This window comes from Macrobrachium rosenbergii, chromosome 41 (genome assembly GCF_040412425.1).
Source record: "Macrobrachium rosenbergii isolate ZJJX-2024 chromosome 41, ASM4041242v1, whole genome shotgun sequence".
Taxonomy (NCBI): Eukaryota; Metazoa; Arthropoda; class Malacostraca; order Decapoda; family Palaemonidae; genus Macrobrachium; species Macrobrachium rosenbergii.
The window spans coordinates 34,369,708-34,386,417 of record NC_089781.1 but is presented as its reverse complement, the minus strand read 5'-3'; the positions used below and the strand labels follow the sequence as shown (position 1 = coordinate 34,386,417).

The 16,710-nt window shown below is 34.5% G+C and overlaps 1 protein-coding gene across 1 annotated transcript in view; it reads left to right on the top strand.

The window, feature by feature from the left end:
• Positions 1–16,531, top strand: part of LOC136826788 (transmembrane protein 114) — a 112,488-nt gene extending 95,957 nt beyond the window's left edge. Inside the window, exons 3-5 of the mRNA XM_067084223.1 lie at positions 1,314–1,451; positions 9,848–9,990; positions 14,377–16,531. Coding sequence (XP_066940324.1) covers positions 1,314–1,451; positions 9,848–9,990; positions 14,377–14,484 — 389 coding nt within the window. The 3' untranslated portion in view covers positions 14,485–16,531. The remainder of the gene's footprint in view (positions 1–1,313; positions 1,452–9,847; positions 9,991–14,376) is intronic.
• The last annotated feature ends 179 nt before the right edge of the window (positions 16,532–16,710 follow it).

The following is a 16,710-nucleotide window of genomic DNA, read 5'->3' as shown; positions in this document are numbered from 1 at the left end:
TTCTTTTACAGAAAACTTAAAACATGCACGATAAGGACTACTATATCTAGAGAAAGACGCTCACGTGATCTCTTGAAAATATGTGATGTATTCAATGTAAAACATAAAGTATGCAACAAGTAATGAATAAGTTGATAAATTATTCTATTAATATAATAGACACACTCGGTCACCCCACTAAACACAGATTCTACTTACGTTATGCTTTACAGTACTAATATGTAACCACATTCAATAACCAATAGTATCGGAAGAGAACTAATTTAAATGTGCTCATATCTTCAGCTTCCTCTCTCTCTCTCTCTCTCTCTCTCTCTCTCTCTCTCTCTCTCTCTCTCTCTCTCTCCTATCACTTAATTTGCAATGATTCGATGTAATCAGACAAATACCATCATTAGGCCTACGTAATCTGATTAAAGGATATCAGAATTTTTAAACTTACCTGAAGAATTATTTCGAATGGAAAGTATCTGATGTTATGCACTTACAGGTAGACATTGAATACACCTGGAACACTGAACCCGGAAATTTTCATTAAGTGCTTGAACAACTCCCGTGAAATATCTTCCTCCGTGATTCGATTTCCTTCCTTATCATTCCACTGATTCCCTACAAAGTTTAATTAGGTAACTGAGACGTTTCTATATGTTTATACAAACGCATGTATATATATATCATCTGTATATATATATATATATATATATATATATATATATATATATATATATATATATATATATGATAATATAATATATATATATATATATATATATATATATATATATATATATATATATATATATATATATATATATGTGTGTGTGTGTGTGTGTGTGTGTGTGTAGAATTTACTGGTCACCTTTTACCAGATACATTTGTAATTCTTCACGCTCTTTTGGATGCACTTGTCACTACAAAGCCTTAAGATCCAAGTGCAAGAAATATGAGAAATTATTATGTCTGGTAGCAGGAAACGAACCCGGGTTCGTTTCCCGCTACCGGACATCATAATTTCCTCATATTTCTTGCACTTGGATCTTAAGGCTTTGTAGCGACAAGCGTATCCAAAAAAAGCCCAAAGAATTCGAGAAGTTAAGAGGACATTGTGGCTATTACAATTACATATATATATATATATATATATATATATATATATATATATATATATATATATATATATATATATATATATATATATATATATATTTGACTGAGTTAAAAGTTTTATTTTGTTAAAACCCTTCTGTTGAAGATAAGGTTGTTAATCTATGTGCGTACTTTTGTTCATTGATCTTTCTCTGTGTTTGTTTCAGATTACCAAAGAACAGTGGCAGCTTTCTCCATCATCAGCCTTCTGATCATGCTTATGGGATTTGTCTTTTCCCTCTACACTTTTCCCCACACTCGGTACATGTACAAGAGACTTGCCGCCCTTAGTCACGTTGTTTCAGGTAAGTCCATCATCCCCGAGTTCTCTGTTTTCTTTTTTCTCTGTAGCTAGGTATTGGCTCTTTCTTTTTTAGTTAGAGTTATGATTTGTTTTTCCATCTTGTAAAGGCAGTACCTCGCACTTCTCGTTTTTAGCCGGCATATAAACTATCACTGAGGATAGTGCAACAATTGATCAATAAGAATATTCGGGGAAGTAAACCATGAGAAAAATATTTAGATGATTACAATAAGAAGTGAATGCTACAAGAGGGTCGTTTAGTAGTGGAGGTGTTAATATTGATTATCGTTAATCACTTTGCTTATTCTTTGAGCGGAAATCGATGTTCCTTTGGTTGGTGTACAAGTTCAACGACTACCTTTCTGTTTGAAATAAAACCTAAATGCTGTGTGGAGGTCTTCAGGAAGAAAATAAACCTCGAAATAGCTCCGAACAAAAAAATTGTTCATAATATAAAACCGAGAAATATAAAGTAAACAAATGCGGCATTGATCATGTCTTTGTTCTGAATGAATAATCATTTCGGATATGGAATAGTGTTGCTATAATTTGGAACATAAAAAGATACTAAACGTGTGATACATTCCGTTGTATTCAGAAGACAATGAGAGCTGCTTTTAGAATGAATACTCTGTATTCAGCAAAATGCCAAATGTCAGGGCTTGATTTCTTTGGTGCTGAAGCTATTCTCTTGAAAAATAGAGAGAATGAAAGTCTGATTCTGCTAAATTTGTAGAGAAGGTCAGCACATATAGCCTGCGCTACAGGCCAAATTTGTAGAAAAAGACAAGATTATGACCTGCGCTACTGACAAATTTATGGAGAATGACGAGACTAATGACCCTGAACTGTTGGAGTACTGTTAATGAAAGATTAATGAACCTTGCTACTGGCAAATTCAGAGAACGCCAAAGCTAATGGCCCGTTGTTGCTGACAAATTTGAAGAGAAAGGCTGTTCTAATGACCCTGTAAAGACATCCTAAATCGACGGGCACATACTGCTAGCAAATTGGTAGAGAGACTACTGTAATGACTCTTCACTGCTGGCAGATTTGCAGAGAAAGACTAAATTAATGACCCTCTAACGCTGGCAGAGTTACAAGGCAATTCTAAAATATTACACTTTGCTGATGGCAAATTTGCCGAGAAAGGTTAGCCTAAAGACCCATAGCCGCTGGAAGATTTGCAGAGAAAGATTAAACTAATGAACCTTAGCTGCTGGCAAATTTACATAGAAACATTAAACTTTTAACCCTTAGCTGCTGGCAGATTTGTAGAGAAAGACTAAACTAATGAACCTTGGCTGATGGCAAGTTTACAGAGATACACTCAACTAACGACCCATTGCTGCTGGAAGATTTGCAGAGAAATAATAAATTAAAGATCCAATGCTCTTGCAAATTTGCAGAGAAAGACAAAACTAATAAACCTTTCCTGCTGTAAGATTTACAGAGAAATACTAAATTAATTGTCTTTTGCTGCTAGCAAATTTGCAGAGAAACGCTAAACGAATGGCCCTTTGCTGTAGAGAGATTTGCAGAGAAATACTAAATAAATGACCCTTTGCTGCTGGTAAATTTGCAGAGAAAGAATAAACTAATAACCCTTTGCTGCTGGCAAATTTGCAGAACGCTAAACGAATGACCCTTTGCTGCTGGTAAATTTGCAGAGAGAGAATAAACTAATGACCCTTTGCTACGAGCACATTTGCAGAGAAACACTAAACGAATGACTCTTGGCTGTAGAGAGATTTGCAGAGAAATACTAGATAAATGACCCTTTGATGCTGGTAAATTTGCTGAGAAGGAATAAACTAATGACCCTTTGCTGCTGGCAAATTTGCAGAGAAAGACTAAATTTATTACCTCTAGGTGCTGGTATATTTGCAGAGAAAGACTAACCTAATGAACCATAGCTGCTGGCAAATCTGCAAAGAAAGACTAAACTAAAGACCCTTTCCTGCTGGCAAATTTGCAGAGTAAGATAAATCTAATGACCCTTTTCTGCTGGAAAATTTGCAGAAAAAGAATAAACTAGTGAACATTTGCTGCTGGCAGATTTGCAGTGAAAGCAAAATATAATGAACCTTTCCTCTTGGAAGATTTGCAGAGAAAGACTAAACTAATGACCTTTCGTTGCTGGCATTTTTGCAGATAAATACTAAATCAGCAATACTTTGCTGTTATTAAATTTGCAGAGAAATCCTAACTAGTAACCCTTAGGCAGTTTTCCTGAGAAATACCAAATTCATCAGCCTTGGCTGCTGGAAGATTTGTAGAGAAATATTAAATTAAGGACCTTTTTTTTTCTGGCAAATTTGCAGACAAATACTAAACCAATGACCCTTTGCTGATGGTAAATTTGCAGAGAAATGCCAAATTGATGAGCCTTTGCTGCTGGAAGGTGTACAGAGTAAGACTAAATTAATTACCCTTCGCTTCTGGTAATCTTGCATTGAAATACTAATCTAATGAACTTTCGTTCCCGGTAAATTTGCACAGAAATGCTGAATTAATGGATTCTTTGCTGCTGCTATGTTTGTACAGAAATACTAAACTAATAACTCTTAGCTGCTGGACGATTTTCCTAGAAACACTTAATTAATTATGCTTTGCTACTGTCAGATTGGCAGAGAAAGACTAAACTAATGACCCTTTGCTGCTGGCAGATTTGCAGAGAAATACTTAATTAATTACATTTTCTAAACTAATGACCCTTTGCTGCTGCAAGATTTGTAGAGAAAGACTAAATTAATGACCCTTTGCTGCTGCTAGATTTGCTGAGAAAGACTAAATTAATGACCCTTTGCTGTTGGCAGATTTGTAGAAAGACACTAAACTAATAACCGTTTGCTGCTAGCAAATTTCCAGAGAAACACTAACTGATTGACTCATTGCTGTTGGAAATTTTTGCAGAGAAAGACTAAACTAATGAACCTTTGCTACTAACAAATTTGCAGAAAAATATCAAATTATTGACACTTTGCTGCTACTAAATTTGCAGAAAAATACTAAATTGAAGACCCTTTGCTGCTGACAAATCTGCAGAGAAATACTAAACTGATGAGCCTTTGTTTCTGTAAGATTTGAAGAGAAACACTAAAGTAAGGACCCTTTACTGCTGACAAATTTGCAGAGTAATATTAAACTAATGACCCTTTGCAGCTGGCAAATTTGCAGAGAAATACCAAATTGATGATCATTGGCTGCTGGAAGATTTGCAGAGAAATACTAAGTTTATGACCCTCTGCTGCTGGCAGATTTGCAATGAAAGTCTGAACTAACGACCCTTTGCTGCTGGCAGATTTGCAATGAAAGTCTAAGCTAACGACCCTTTGCTGCTGGCAGATTTGCAATGAAAGTCTAAGCTAACAACCCTTTGCTGCTGGTAGATTTGCAGAGAAAGACTAAACTAATGACACTTTGCTACTCACAGTTTGGCAGAGAAATACTCAATTAATGACCATTTCTAAACTAATGAGATTTTGCTGCAAGACGATTTTTACAGAAATACTGATTTAATTACCCTTTGCTGCTGGCAAATTTGCAGAGAAGGAATAAACTAATGAACCTTTGCTGCTGGCAGACATACTGAGAAAGACAATCTAATGACCTTTAGTTCTTTGAAGACTTGCTGAGAAATACTAAGTTAATGACCCTTTACTGCTGGCAGATTTCCTAAGAAAGACTAAGCTAATGACCCTTTGCTACTCGTGCTTTGGCAAAGAAACACTAAGGTAATTACCATTTTTAAACTAATGACCCTTTGCTGTTGGCAGATTTGTAGAAAGACACTAAACTAATAACCTTTTGCTGCTGGCAAATTTCCGGAGAAACACAAATTTATTGACTCATTGCTGTTGGAAATTTTTGCAGAGAAAGACTAAACTAATGAACCTTTACTACTAGCAAATTTGCAGAAAAATATCAAATTATTGACACTTTGCTGCTGCTAAATTTGCATAAAAATACTAAACTAAAGACCCTTTGCTGCTGTCAAATTTGCAGAGAAATACTAAACTGATGAGCCTTTGTTTCTGTAAGATTTGAAGAGAAAAACTAAAGAAAGGACCTTTGCTGCTGACAAATTTGCAGAGTAATATTAAACTAATGACCCTTTGCAGCTGGCAAATTTGCAGAGAAATACCAAATTGATGACCCTTGGCTGCTGGAAGATTTGCAGAGCAATACTAAGTTTATGACCCTTTGCTGCTGGCAGATTTGCAATGAAAGTCTAAACTAACGACCCTTTGCTGCTGGCAGATTTGCAATGAAAGCCTAAGCTAACGACCCTTTGCTGCTGGCAGATTTGCAATGAACGTCAAAGATAACGACCCTTTGCTGCTGGTAGATTTGCAGAGAAGACTAAACTAATGACACTTTGCTACTCACAGTTTGGCAGAGAAATACTCAATTAATGACCATTTCTAAACTAATGAGCTTTTGCTGCAGGACTATTTTTACAAAAATACTAAATTAATGACTCTTTGCTGCTGGCAAATTTGCAGAGAAATACTAAACTGATGAGCCTTTGTTTCTGTAAGATTTGAAGAGAAACACTAAAGAAAGGACCCTTTGCTGCTGACAAATTTGCAGAGTAATATTAAACTAATGACCCTTTGCAGCTGGCAAATTTGCAGAGAAATACCAAATTGATGACCCTTGGCTGCTGGAAGATTTGCAGAGCAATGCTAAGTTTATAACCCTCTGCTGCTGGCAGATTTGCAATGAAAGTCTGAACTAACGACCCTTTGCTCCTGGCAGATTTGCAATGAAAGCCTAAGCTAATGACCCTTTGCTGCTGGCAGATTTGCAATGAACGTCTAAGCTAACGACCCTTTGCTGCTGGTAGATTTGCAGAGAAGACTAAACTAATGACACTTTGCTACTCGCAGTTTGGCAGAGAAATACTCAATTAATGACCATTTCTAAACTAATGAGCTTTTGCTGCAGGACTATTTTTACAAAAATACTGAATTAATGACCCTTTGCTGCTGGCAAATTTGCAGGGAAGGACTAAACTAATGAACTTTTGCTGCTGGCAGACATACTGAGAAAGGCAATCTAATGACCTTTAGTTCTTTGAAGACTTGCTGAGAAATACTAATTTAATGACCCTTTACTGCTGGCAGATTTCCTAAGAAAGACTAAGCTAATGACCCTTTGCTACTCGTACTTTGGCAAAGAAACACTAAGTTAATTACCATTTTTAAACTAATGACCCTTTGCTGTAGGACGATTTCTAGAGAAATACTAAATTAATGGCCCTTTGCTGCTGACACATTTGCAGAGAAACACCAAACTAACGACCCTTTGCTGTTGGCAGATTTGCAGAAAAAGACTAAACTAATGACTCTTTGCTACTGTAAGATTTGCAGTAAAAGACTAAACTGCTTAACCTTAGCTGCTAACAGAGAAAGCCTAAGCTAATGGCACTTTGCTGATGCTAAATGTGCAGAGAACTACCACATTGATGAGCTTTTGCTGCTGGTAAGTTTGCAAAGAAGGAATAAACTAATGACCTTTTGCTGCTAGTAAACTTGCAGAGAAATACCAAACTAATGACTCTTTGCTGTTGGCAAGTTTTCCGGAAAACTGCTGGTAAATTTACAGATAATTAATAAATTAAGGACCTTTTCCTGCTGGCAAATTTGCAGAGGAAGAATAAACTAATGACCTTTTGCAGCTGGAGGATTTGCAGAGAAATTTTAAACTAATGACCATTTGCTGCTGGCAGATTTGCAGATAAAGACCAAACTAATAATCTTTGGTATTGTCAAATTTACGGAAGAATATTAAATATAAAATGAAACTTTGCTGCTGGTAAATTTGCAGAAATATGCTAAACTTATGAGCCTTTGTTGCTGTAAGGTTTGAAGAGAAACATTAAAATAAGGACCCTTTGCTGCTGGCAAATTTACAGAGCAATATTAAACTAATGAGCCTTTGCTGCTGGAAGATTTACGGAGAAATACCAAATTGATGAGCCTTTGCTGCTCGCACATTTGCAGAGAAAGACTAAACTTATGAGTTTTTGCTGCTGGAAGATTTGCATGGAAAGAATAAATTAATGAACCTTTGCTACTGGTAAATTTGAAGATAAAGCTAAGCTAATGACCCTTATTTGCTGGCAAATTTGCATAGAAAGACTATACTAATGACCTTTATTACTTGCAGATTGGAAGAGAAATGCTAAATTAATGACCATTTCTAACCTTTTGCAGCTGGATTTCTATAAAATATTAAATTAATGACCCTTTGTCGGTGGAAAATTTGCAGAAAAAGATTCAATTAATGACCTTTTGCTGCTGAAAGATTTACGAAGAAATACCAAATTGATGAGCCTTAGTTGCTGGCAGATTTGCAGAGAAAGACTAAGCTAATGACTCTTAGTTGCAGGAAGTTTTGCAGAGAAACACTAAACTAATGACCCTTTGCTATTTGCAGATTTGCAGAGAAATACTAAATTAATAACCCTTTCTAAACTAATGACCCATTGCCGCTGGATAATTTGCAGAGAAATACTAAATTAATGACCCTTGGCCCCTGGCAAATTTGCAGAGATACACTAAACTAATGACCCTTTGCTTCTGTCAAATTAGCAGAGAATGACTAATCACTCTTTGCTGCTAGCAAATTTGCAGAGAAAGGCTAAACTAACCACTCTTTGCTGCCGACAAATTTCCAGAGAAAGGCTAAACTAATAACCCTCTGGTGCTGGAAGATTTGCAGAGAAAGACTAAACTAATAACCCTTGCTGCTGGCAAATTTCCAAAGAAATACTAAATTAATGAAACTTTGCTGCTGGTGAATTTGCAGAGAAATAGAAAACTGATGACCCTTTGCCTCAGGCAAACTTGCAGAAAAATACCAAATGGATGAGAATCTGTTGCTAGAAGATTTGCAGAGAAATACTAAATTAAGGACCCTTTGCTGCTTGCAATTTGCAAAGAAAACCTAAACTAGCGGGCATTTTTGTAAATTTAATGATACAATTATGACTGTTTTCTGTTGACAAATTTGTGGAGAAAGGCGAATGACCTATGTCACTGGAAAAATTGAGAAGAAAGACCAAACAATTGATCATGTGCCTGTGACATATTTGCAGAGAAAGTCAGCACTAATGATCCTGTGCTACTGATAAGTTTATGGAGAAGGCCTAAGCTAATGGTTTTGTGCCAGTGGTGAATGAATAACGCTTCTTTTTGCCTAATTGTTTTGCTATTACAGAATCTTATGAAAAATATTATTTCATTGTTTGTGATATTGCCAGTATCCTTCAAAGATTTTAATAATTTATTGTTTATATAACGTCAGATCTTACTGATGTGTTTCTTTTTAACTCGGTCTTTAAGAAAAAGTTCCGCTTTTAATATATATTTTTCTCACTTGACGAAAATGGATGTTTTCGTCAAGTGCTTTAATTCGATTTACTACTGTACATTTTGTAATAATCCAAGATAACTTGGAATGGGACGCTGTTTCTTTACACCTTACCTGCAGGACATTTTTATCGCCGATGACAGAAATATTTCCATAAAAAATCATACAAATTTGTGAGACATGTTTCTGCGGAGGCATTACCGAAAATATGCAGGCGCATTCTCAGATGTACTAATGAGTTGAATAACATTTGAAAGCCTACATATATCAGAAATTTATTCCGAAATCCTTAATTGGGTATTTCGTCAGAATAAATCTATGTACAGCTAAAAAAAATGCTTTTCTTGGCGGCGGACTAACAATGGGTTAAAAACAAGTGCTAATTAACAACAGGGGCACTATCACGTGCATGGTATGACTGTCCATGGACAGGTGTGCATGTATTCTTATATGGATCTTTTATGCAGAAGCATAATGCAAATGGTACATCAACTTTGTTCCTAGAATATCAATAAACCTTTCATTTTTCGTCTTCGCCCCCACTACTTAAAAGAAATTGAAACCTATTTTCTCAGCCACGTAAGAGCCAGTGCTTTCATAAAGCCACACTTATCAAGAACGAACCAACAAACGAGCAAACATACTCAGTCAGTCTGTGGCTGTGGACCCACTGATTTCACCAGCTTTGACGGATAACAAATGTTATTTAAAAAACTAGGTGGAGTATATATGCCGTATAATCTTTATAGCATTAAGGGCTATTAATATTTTTTTCTGCATCATCACAATGTCAGTACTACAGTAGAAAGATACTTCTAACAGACGGTATTGGAATAAAATAAATATATTTTACTTGAACTAACAGCTGCTCAGATTCTCCAAGGCGTAGAGATAACATATGCTCTTAATGCTGGTTGTAATATTAACTGATTTGATGCTTTTTTGAGACATTAGTACTGTACTTTTACTCGTGCCATCAAACGCAGCCTCTAACGACGCCCATTTTCTTTTCAGCTGGGTGTGCCCTGATTGTGATCGAGGTAGCGGTAACCCTCTTCCAATACGAGGCCGCTAACCTGCCCAATCGGCATCCACCTGGCTCCACCTGGGACTATGGATACTCCTTCATGCTTGCCTGGATCACCTTCATAGCAGAGGTTAGCGCGTCATCTCAAGCTTTGGCTCACAGATGTATCTTCTCACATTGCAGTAAACACTCACTATAGACTAAATACAGTTTGCTCAGTTTTCATCTTATTCAGGGGAAGGTTGTAAAATTCAGCTTTGTTGTAAGAACATAACTGGCTTGGGAAGGAATTGCAGTGAGAATCAATGGAAACGCTGGCGTAGACAGCCTAAGGCTGGGAAGGGGACCCTTTGTCTACTAAATTTCGCAAGTTGGGACAATCAGACTATGAAAAACATAAAAGAATACAATTGATGCGGTGAAATAAACTGTCAAAAAATGCATCTGACATGGCATATGTTCAGTAAATAAGAGCCAATAAAAAAAATCTCCCCCCTTCTCTCCCCCACCCTTTTCAGCGTCCCTTTATGAAGTCAAATCTCTCTGTTTCGTCTAATGACAATACTTTATTGGTTATTTAATCTCAGGGATTTAAGCATTATTCATTATGCTCAAACAAAAGCCTTAAAGGTTTTGAATTCATAAACCTTCAAGTAGGCCGTGACCGTTGACCTTTAATCCCGAAGCCTTTCTTGTCCACTGTTTCTCGCAAAAGGAGTTCGGCTTTCTCTCAAATAAAAATCTTATTTATCTATACCAAATCTTAAAATATACATCACTTTCATTAGTCTTGATATGGTGTTGCCAGTACATTTCCATATCCTTAAAGATCGCAGTCATCGGAGAGCACCACTGCTCAAAAGCAGAGGCGACGGAAAGGGGCGCGCCTAAATTTGCCATCCTCCCACAAAATGATTCGAGTCATTGGTGGGTGTGACTCATCTGACATTTCGATAGCCCAAAGGCTTTTGCGATAACCCATGAAATTCTCTTGTTTGCCTGAATCACACTAGAATCAATGGCGCACTGGTCTAAAAATATATAATGATAAACACGTCGGTATGATTTACGCAGTTGTATATAGTTTAAGGCGTTCCGGATGCTGTCAGTCTCCACGCGCACATGTGCATACATACATACACACACACACATTTTATATATGTATATAAATATATATATATATATATATATATATATAACACATACATATATATATATATATATATATATATATATATATATATATATATATATATATATATATATATATATATATATGTGTGTGTATATGTATTTGTGTGTGCATGCATAAATATTGTCTTCCTAGGGATATATCTTAAAATCATATTTAGTCGTATCTTTTTATGATCAAAACGTCTAAAAGTAGTAATTTGCCCTCTTTCCTACATTTTAGTTTTGAATACAGTAACTGAAACTAATATATTTAGTCAATAAAAAAATCGCTGAAATCTCCGCAGTATTGACCCTGAACGTGTCTAAACTAGATCGTGTTCTGATGTTTAATATTGGCAATATTTCCGTTGAAAAATATTCCGTCTAAAGGTTACTTACAATCGAATTTTTTTAACGTTTATTTCAAGAAAGGAAAAAATTTGTTCGTTACGCAAAGATTTATTAAGAGCAAAGGAAAACCGCTTTTAATAAACTATATTATACACGTAAAATGATTGGAAAACACATCTACAAGCTAAAGCCTAACAAATTAATGTATAAAGTACCATGAAATACACAGGAACAAGCGATACACACAAATACTTAGACCACCACGGTGAGGCTAGTATATCTAAGTCAAACTTGACTGAACTTCGGCTACCGATGGGCGGGACTGAGAAATATATTCCGGTGATCTGTACGGTGTTAAAGCTCACGACTTTTTTTCTCTCTGTAATAGATATCATGAGCTATTTTTTTTCCACGAACAACTGTGTCTTGTGGCATACATCTCAAATCAGTGCCCTCACGTAAGACCTACTATGTGTCCCAAGCATTTTTATTTTCTTTTTTTAATGTTTTTGACCACCCTGGATATTGCTTGCTATATCTGATGAAGTCCTGTCCAGCTCCTATTATTGATGTTCGTTATAACCAAGGGGAAGAAGTTCCCCTAAGAGACGGAGTGAGCGAACTAAATGGTGTATAAAATTTTGAGTAATGGGAGGATACGAGTGAAATATATGGCGTGTAAACTCAAATCAGTCATGGACTTAGGGAAAGATGGTTTAAGGAAGTGTCAGATAATGACAGTGAATAAATGGGACAAATGGTGTGGGAAAGCTTTAAGAATGACGGAATGAACGAGCCAAATGATGCGTTAAGTTTTAAATATTCACAGGGAATGCTATTCACATTGATCTTAATGTAAATCCTAGAATGTGGTAAAATGACTAGAGAAACTCTATAAAAGATAGTAAACGTCCAAAAACAAAACACAGTGGCAAGTTGAGTAAACAGAAATAACCATATGCAGAAAACATTTGTTAAGGCATCCCTTTAAAACTATGGAATTTTTTTATTTTCGTTTTTGCGAACCGCACACAGCTGTATCCCATAACTCGTCAACGAAAAAATTGATTCTGAGTTTTTATCTCAAGCATCCATGTACGTATATATACATATATTGGCCAGTCAAGTCAAGCATATATATATATATATATATATATATATATATATATATATATATATATATATATATATATATATATATATATATATATATATATATATATATATATATATATATATATATATATATTTAAAAATCACAGTAGATGCATATATATATATATATATTTAAAAATCACAGTAGATGCACGTGACTTCAGTGTATAAGCGAATCCTACAGGAAAAAGACAGGCAGAAGTTCACTAGTACCCAGCGCTTTCACGTTTATTGACGCATCGTCGGGGCACAAAATAAACGTCAATAAACGTCAAAGCGCTTAGTACTACTGTATATATATATATATATATATATATATATATATATATATATATATATATATATATATATATATATATATATATATATATATATATATATATATATATATATATATATATATATATATATATATATATATAAATATATATATATATATATATATATATATATATATATATATATATATATATATATATATATATATATATATATATATATATATATATATATATATATATATATATATATATATATATATATATATATATATATATATATATATATATATATATATAACTTCTGCCTGTCTTTTCCTAATGGGATTCGCTATATATATATATATATATATATATATATATATATATATATATATATATATATATAGATACATTTTATGTATATATACAGTATATATATATATATATATATATATATATATATATATATATATAGATATATGTTTTATATATATATACTATATATATAGTATATATATATATATATATATATATATATATATATATATATATATATATATATATATATATATATATATATATATATATATATATATATATATATATTCATATATATAAATATATATATATATATAAGTTGTGTATGTCAATCTCCTCATCCCAGATTGATATACCTTACCAGTTCATAGTCTGTCCACATATGTAACTTTTCCAGAGGAATCTGTAGCTGTTCATTGCAGTTTGTAGTGTCCTCATCTTTCAGGCCAAAATTGCATCTTAATGATTTTGCAACACATCGCAAAGCTTGAAACAATGAAATGGGGATGATCGTATCCGTAGACTTTAATAACTTCGAATTCTAAAAGACGAGTGGGGACGGAGACGGACCTGAAAATATTACACTTGCTTTATCTTTTTTGTCAAAGTTTTATAAACATATCTCTTGCTGTTTTCGAAGCCGATTTTTTTAAATTGAAACTGTGACGGATACTGAGACTTTTCGTGAAGATGACCCACCACAACCTGGGGTGAATAAGAATTTGTAACATGTCCCAGGACGAGAAATTCGTCATTTTCCATGGATGGTGTATCTCCTGACATTCCGATTTCCACTCACCTTCAAGAATTATTTTATAAGATTCCAAGAATTAAAATACAACATCTTATGTTTTGAAGTGATTTCAAAAGAAATATAAATGTGTTCCCTCACTTAATCATGTCTTCTATGTTTCATTGTCTCTGTCTCATATCAATTGTGAAAGAATAAAGGAAGTTTTATTTTTTCAGATTTCATTTTGGAACAAATGGGATATCAATTAGAAATAAATTTCACTTTTTCAAAAGCTGCCAAATCTCATAGCAATCTCACTCAGCTATTGCTTGAAAGAGAAGTAATATCAAATGGAAAATTAAAAAGCCTCTACAGTATACTTTTCGTTTGTAAATCAGAAAATGGCACACGTTCATATTATCAGATAGTCTTAGTGCAAACGCTGATGACAACCAGATTGGTTCTGATGAGGAAATCTCCCGTCTGTCCCTACTGATTCCCTATAATTGCTTTCCTTTGGCCACAGGTGTGCGGTGCCATCGCCTTCGCCGTGTGTTCGAGGAAGAGGAAGAAGGACAAAGCGCCAGACGAGCAATATGCCATCGAAGAAGAACCCACCATCATCGGACGATAAAACCGGATTTGTGTTCGGAGACTCTCTCGTCAGACAGATCACTTATCATTTTTTATTTCTGACTGATAGCATCATGATCTCTTAGATGAACTACTTTAGGCCTTTTTTTTTTCTTTGTTGGTTCTCTTAGGAAAACTAGACTTACATAGCAATGAAAAGCCATGATCTTCAAATTTGCTATTGTCTGTTCTAAGACATGATAGCTTTATATGCTGCTGGGATGAGACGCAGTGAGTCTCATATCTTGTTGTTTTATTTGTACGTTGATTTTGTAAATGCTTTCGATAAAGCCACTTACTAAAAGACATTATATTTAGAACTGAACTATATTTATATATCGAAAAGGATATACGACACTAGCATTGATTAACTTATCAGAATTATAAATCATTCTGGAAAGATAATTTGACATTTTATTAAGGATTAAACACTTAATGTATAAACACTAATTTGGTTAAAGTTCGTTTTCTGCATCCTTTTTTAAACATTGGAATTAATGTTAGTGAGATATTTTACCTCTTGTAACATAAGACTTACACAAACTAGGACATAATCTCCCTCCAAGAAGATCTGTTCTATTTGACAAGTTCTGTCCATTTTGTGCCCTAATAACATTCATATCAACGCAAATTATATTTACAGGACGGGTGCGTTAAGCATCTGCATGGTTTAATAGCACAACTGATGATAGCCTACTCTGAGAATTTTGCACTGGTAATGTAAAACAAAGCACAGAGTACATTTCTTAGCAAACAAGCCATCTACTTGTGTCACTCACGCACTGTCCGTTGGGAAACAGCGCGTCAGCGTTGTGTGTGATGTAGCCACCCGATGCTTATTCGTGTAAAATGGGAAAGTCTCTTGTAATAATGTTTCTCAGACAAGCACTTCAACACAAGTGTCATTGGAAGCTCTTGAGGTTACCTATATAAGGAGAGTCGAGGTCGTTGATTGAATATTGGGACTGATATGCTTCTTCAACGAATGTGAAAAGAATTAGGATATTTGAAATCTAACTCGAAACCTCAGTGACGTCACTAGACTTGAAACGATGATCGAAATTTCTAAATCAGTGTTACAAATGTGATGAGGAAAAAGTCAGATTTCTATTGAAAGTTTAACAATAGAATTTTAATATTCTTTCTATAATCCTCAATCAACATATCAGAGCTTATCATTTCTCTAGAGCATATTGCAAACCTAAAAGTTTAGGAGAGAGCATGTCAGTTATCAATTCAAATCAGTGTTTCATTGTTAATAAATTCATTTGAGAGAGCTGCCGATTTTTGTAACCATACTCCAAGTTAACCCAAGTTCCAGTTAATTATTATAAACCAGAAAAACTGTGGTTTCCTGTGTGAAGTCTCGTAAATCTTTGATAATTCACATGCACAGTCAGTGTAGAAAATTATTAAGGGAATAAAACTAGTCAGAAAGCGTAGAGCCTTAGCAAAGACAGAGTGCATAAGAAGAACCGATTTTCGAGTGAGTTGTTAGGGAAGGGTCCCTACAAAGCAGTACGTCGTTGATATTCAATGCCTTAAAAAAGTATTTAATAGACATTACAGGCTCTGACGTCATTTTCAATGTATGTTTAGCAATAAATCATGTCTCGTGATTGTTTTTGTGTACTGTATCTGAACTACTGTATATCACTCACCGTGGTACAACTGTTACGATTTGCATTTTTTGTGGGTGTCTCTGTTTTATTTTCGGTTTACATCAAGATCACTGCCTCCTTTCATACCCATCTGAATCATTTAACATTGCAAGATACCTAATTATTAGTTAATACCAGCGGGTATAACCTGAAACCTACCTTTGGCTACAATGTGTCCGATTTTGATCAAGTGCTCCTAAGGGTACTTCAAAATTTAAGAGTTAGGTTATACCCAAGGTGCCATAAACCATTTTTTTTTTATTGTGGCATAAAGTCCATGGTATGTAAAGGATGAGGATGATGTACATGATAGCTAGTGTCACTTCACTGTTATTACTATCCTCTATTTTATACGATAATGAATTAAAGAATTAAACTTAAAATTTATTTAGACTTTCATTTCCCCTCGTTCGAACATAGATTCGCTTTTTTTCGGAAACTCTTCTGAATGTACTGGATTTGTAGAATGGGATTCTCGATTATAGCTGATTCCCTACAACAAAAAAGAATAAATAACACACACATACGAAGAGACAAAATTACTGAAAATATTCTTCACTTCGGAT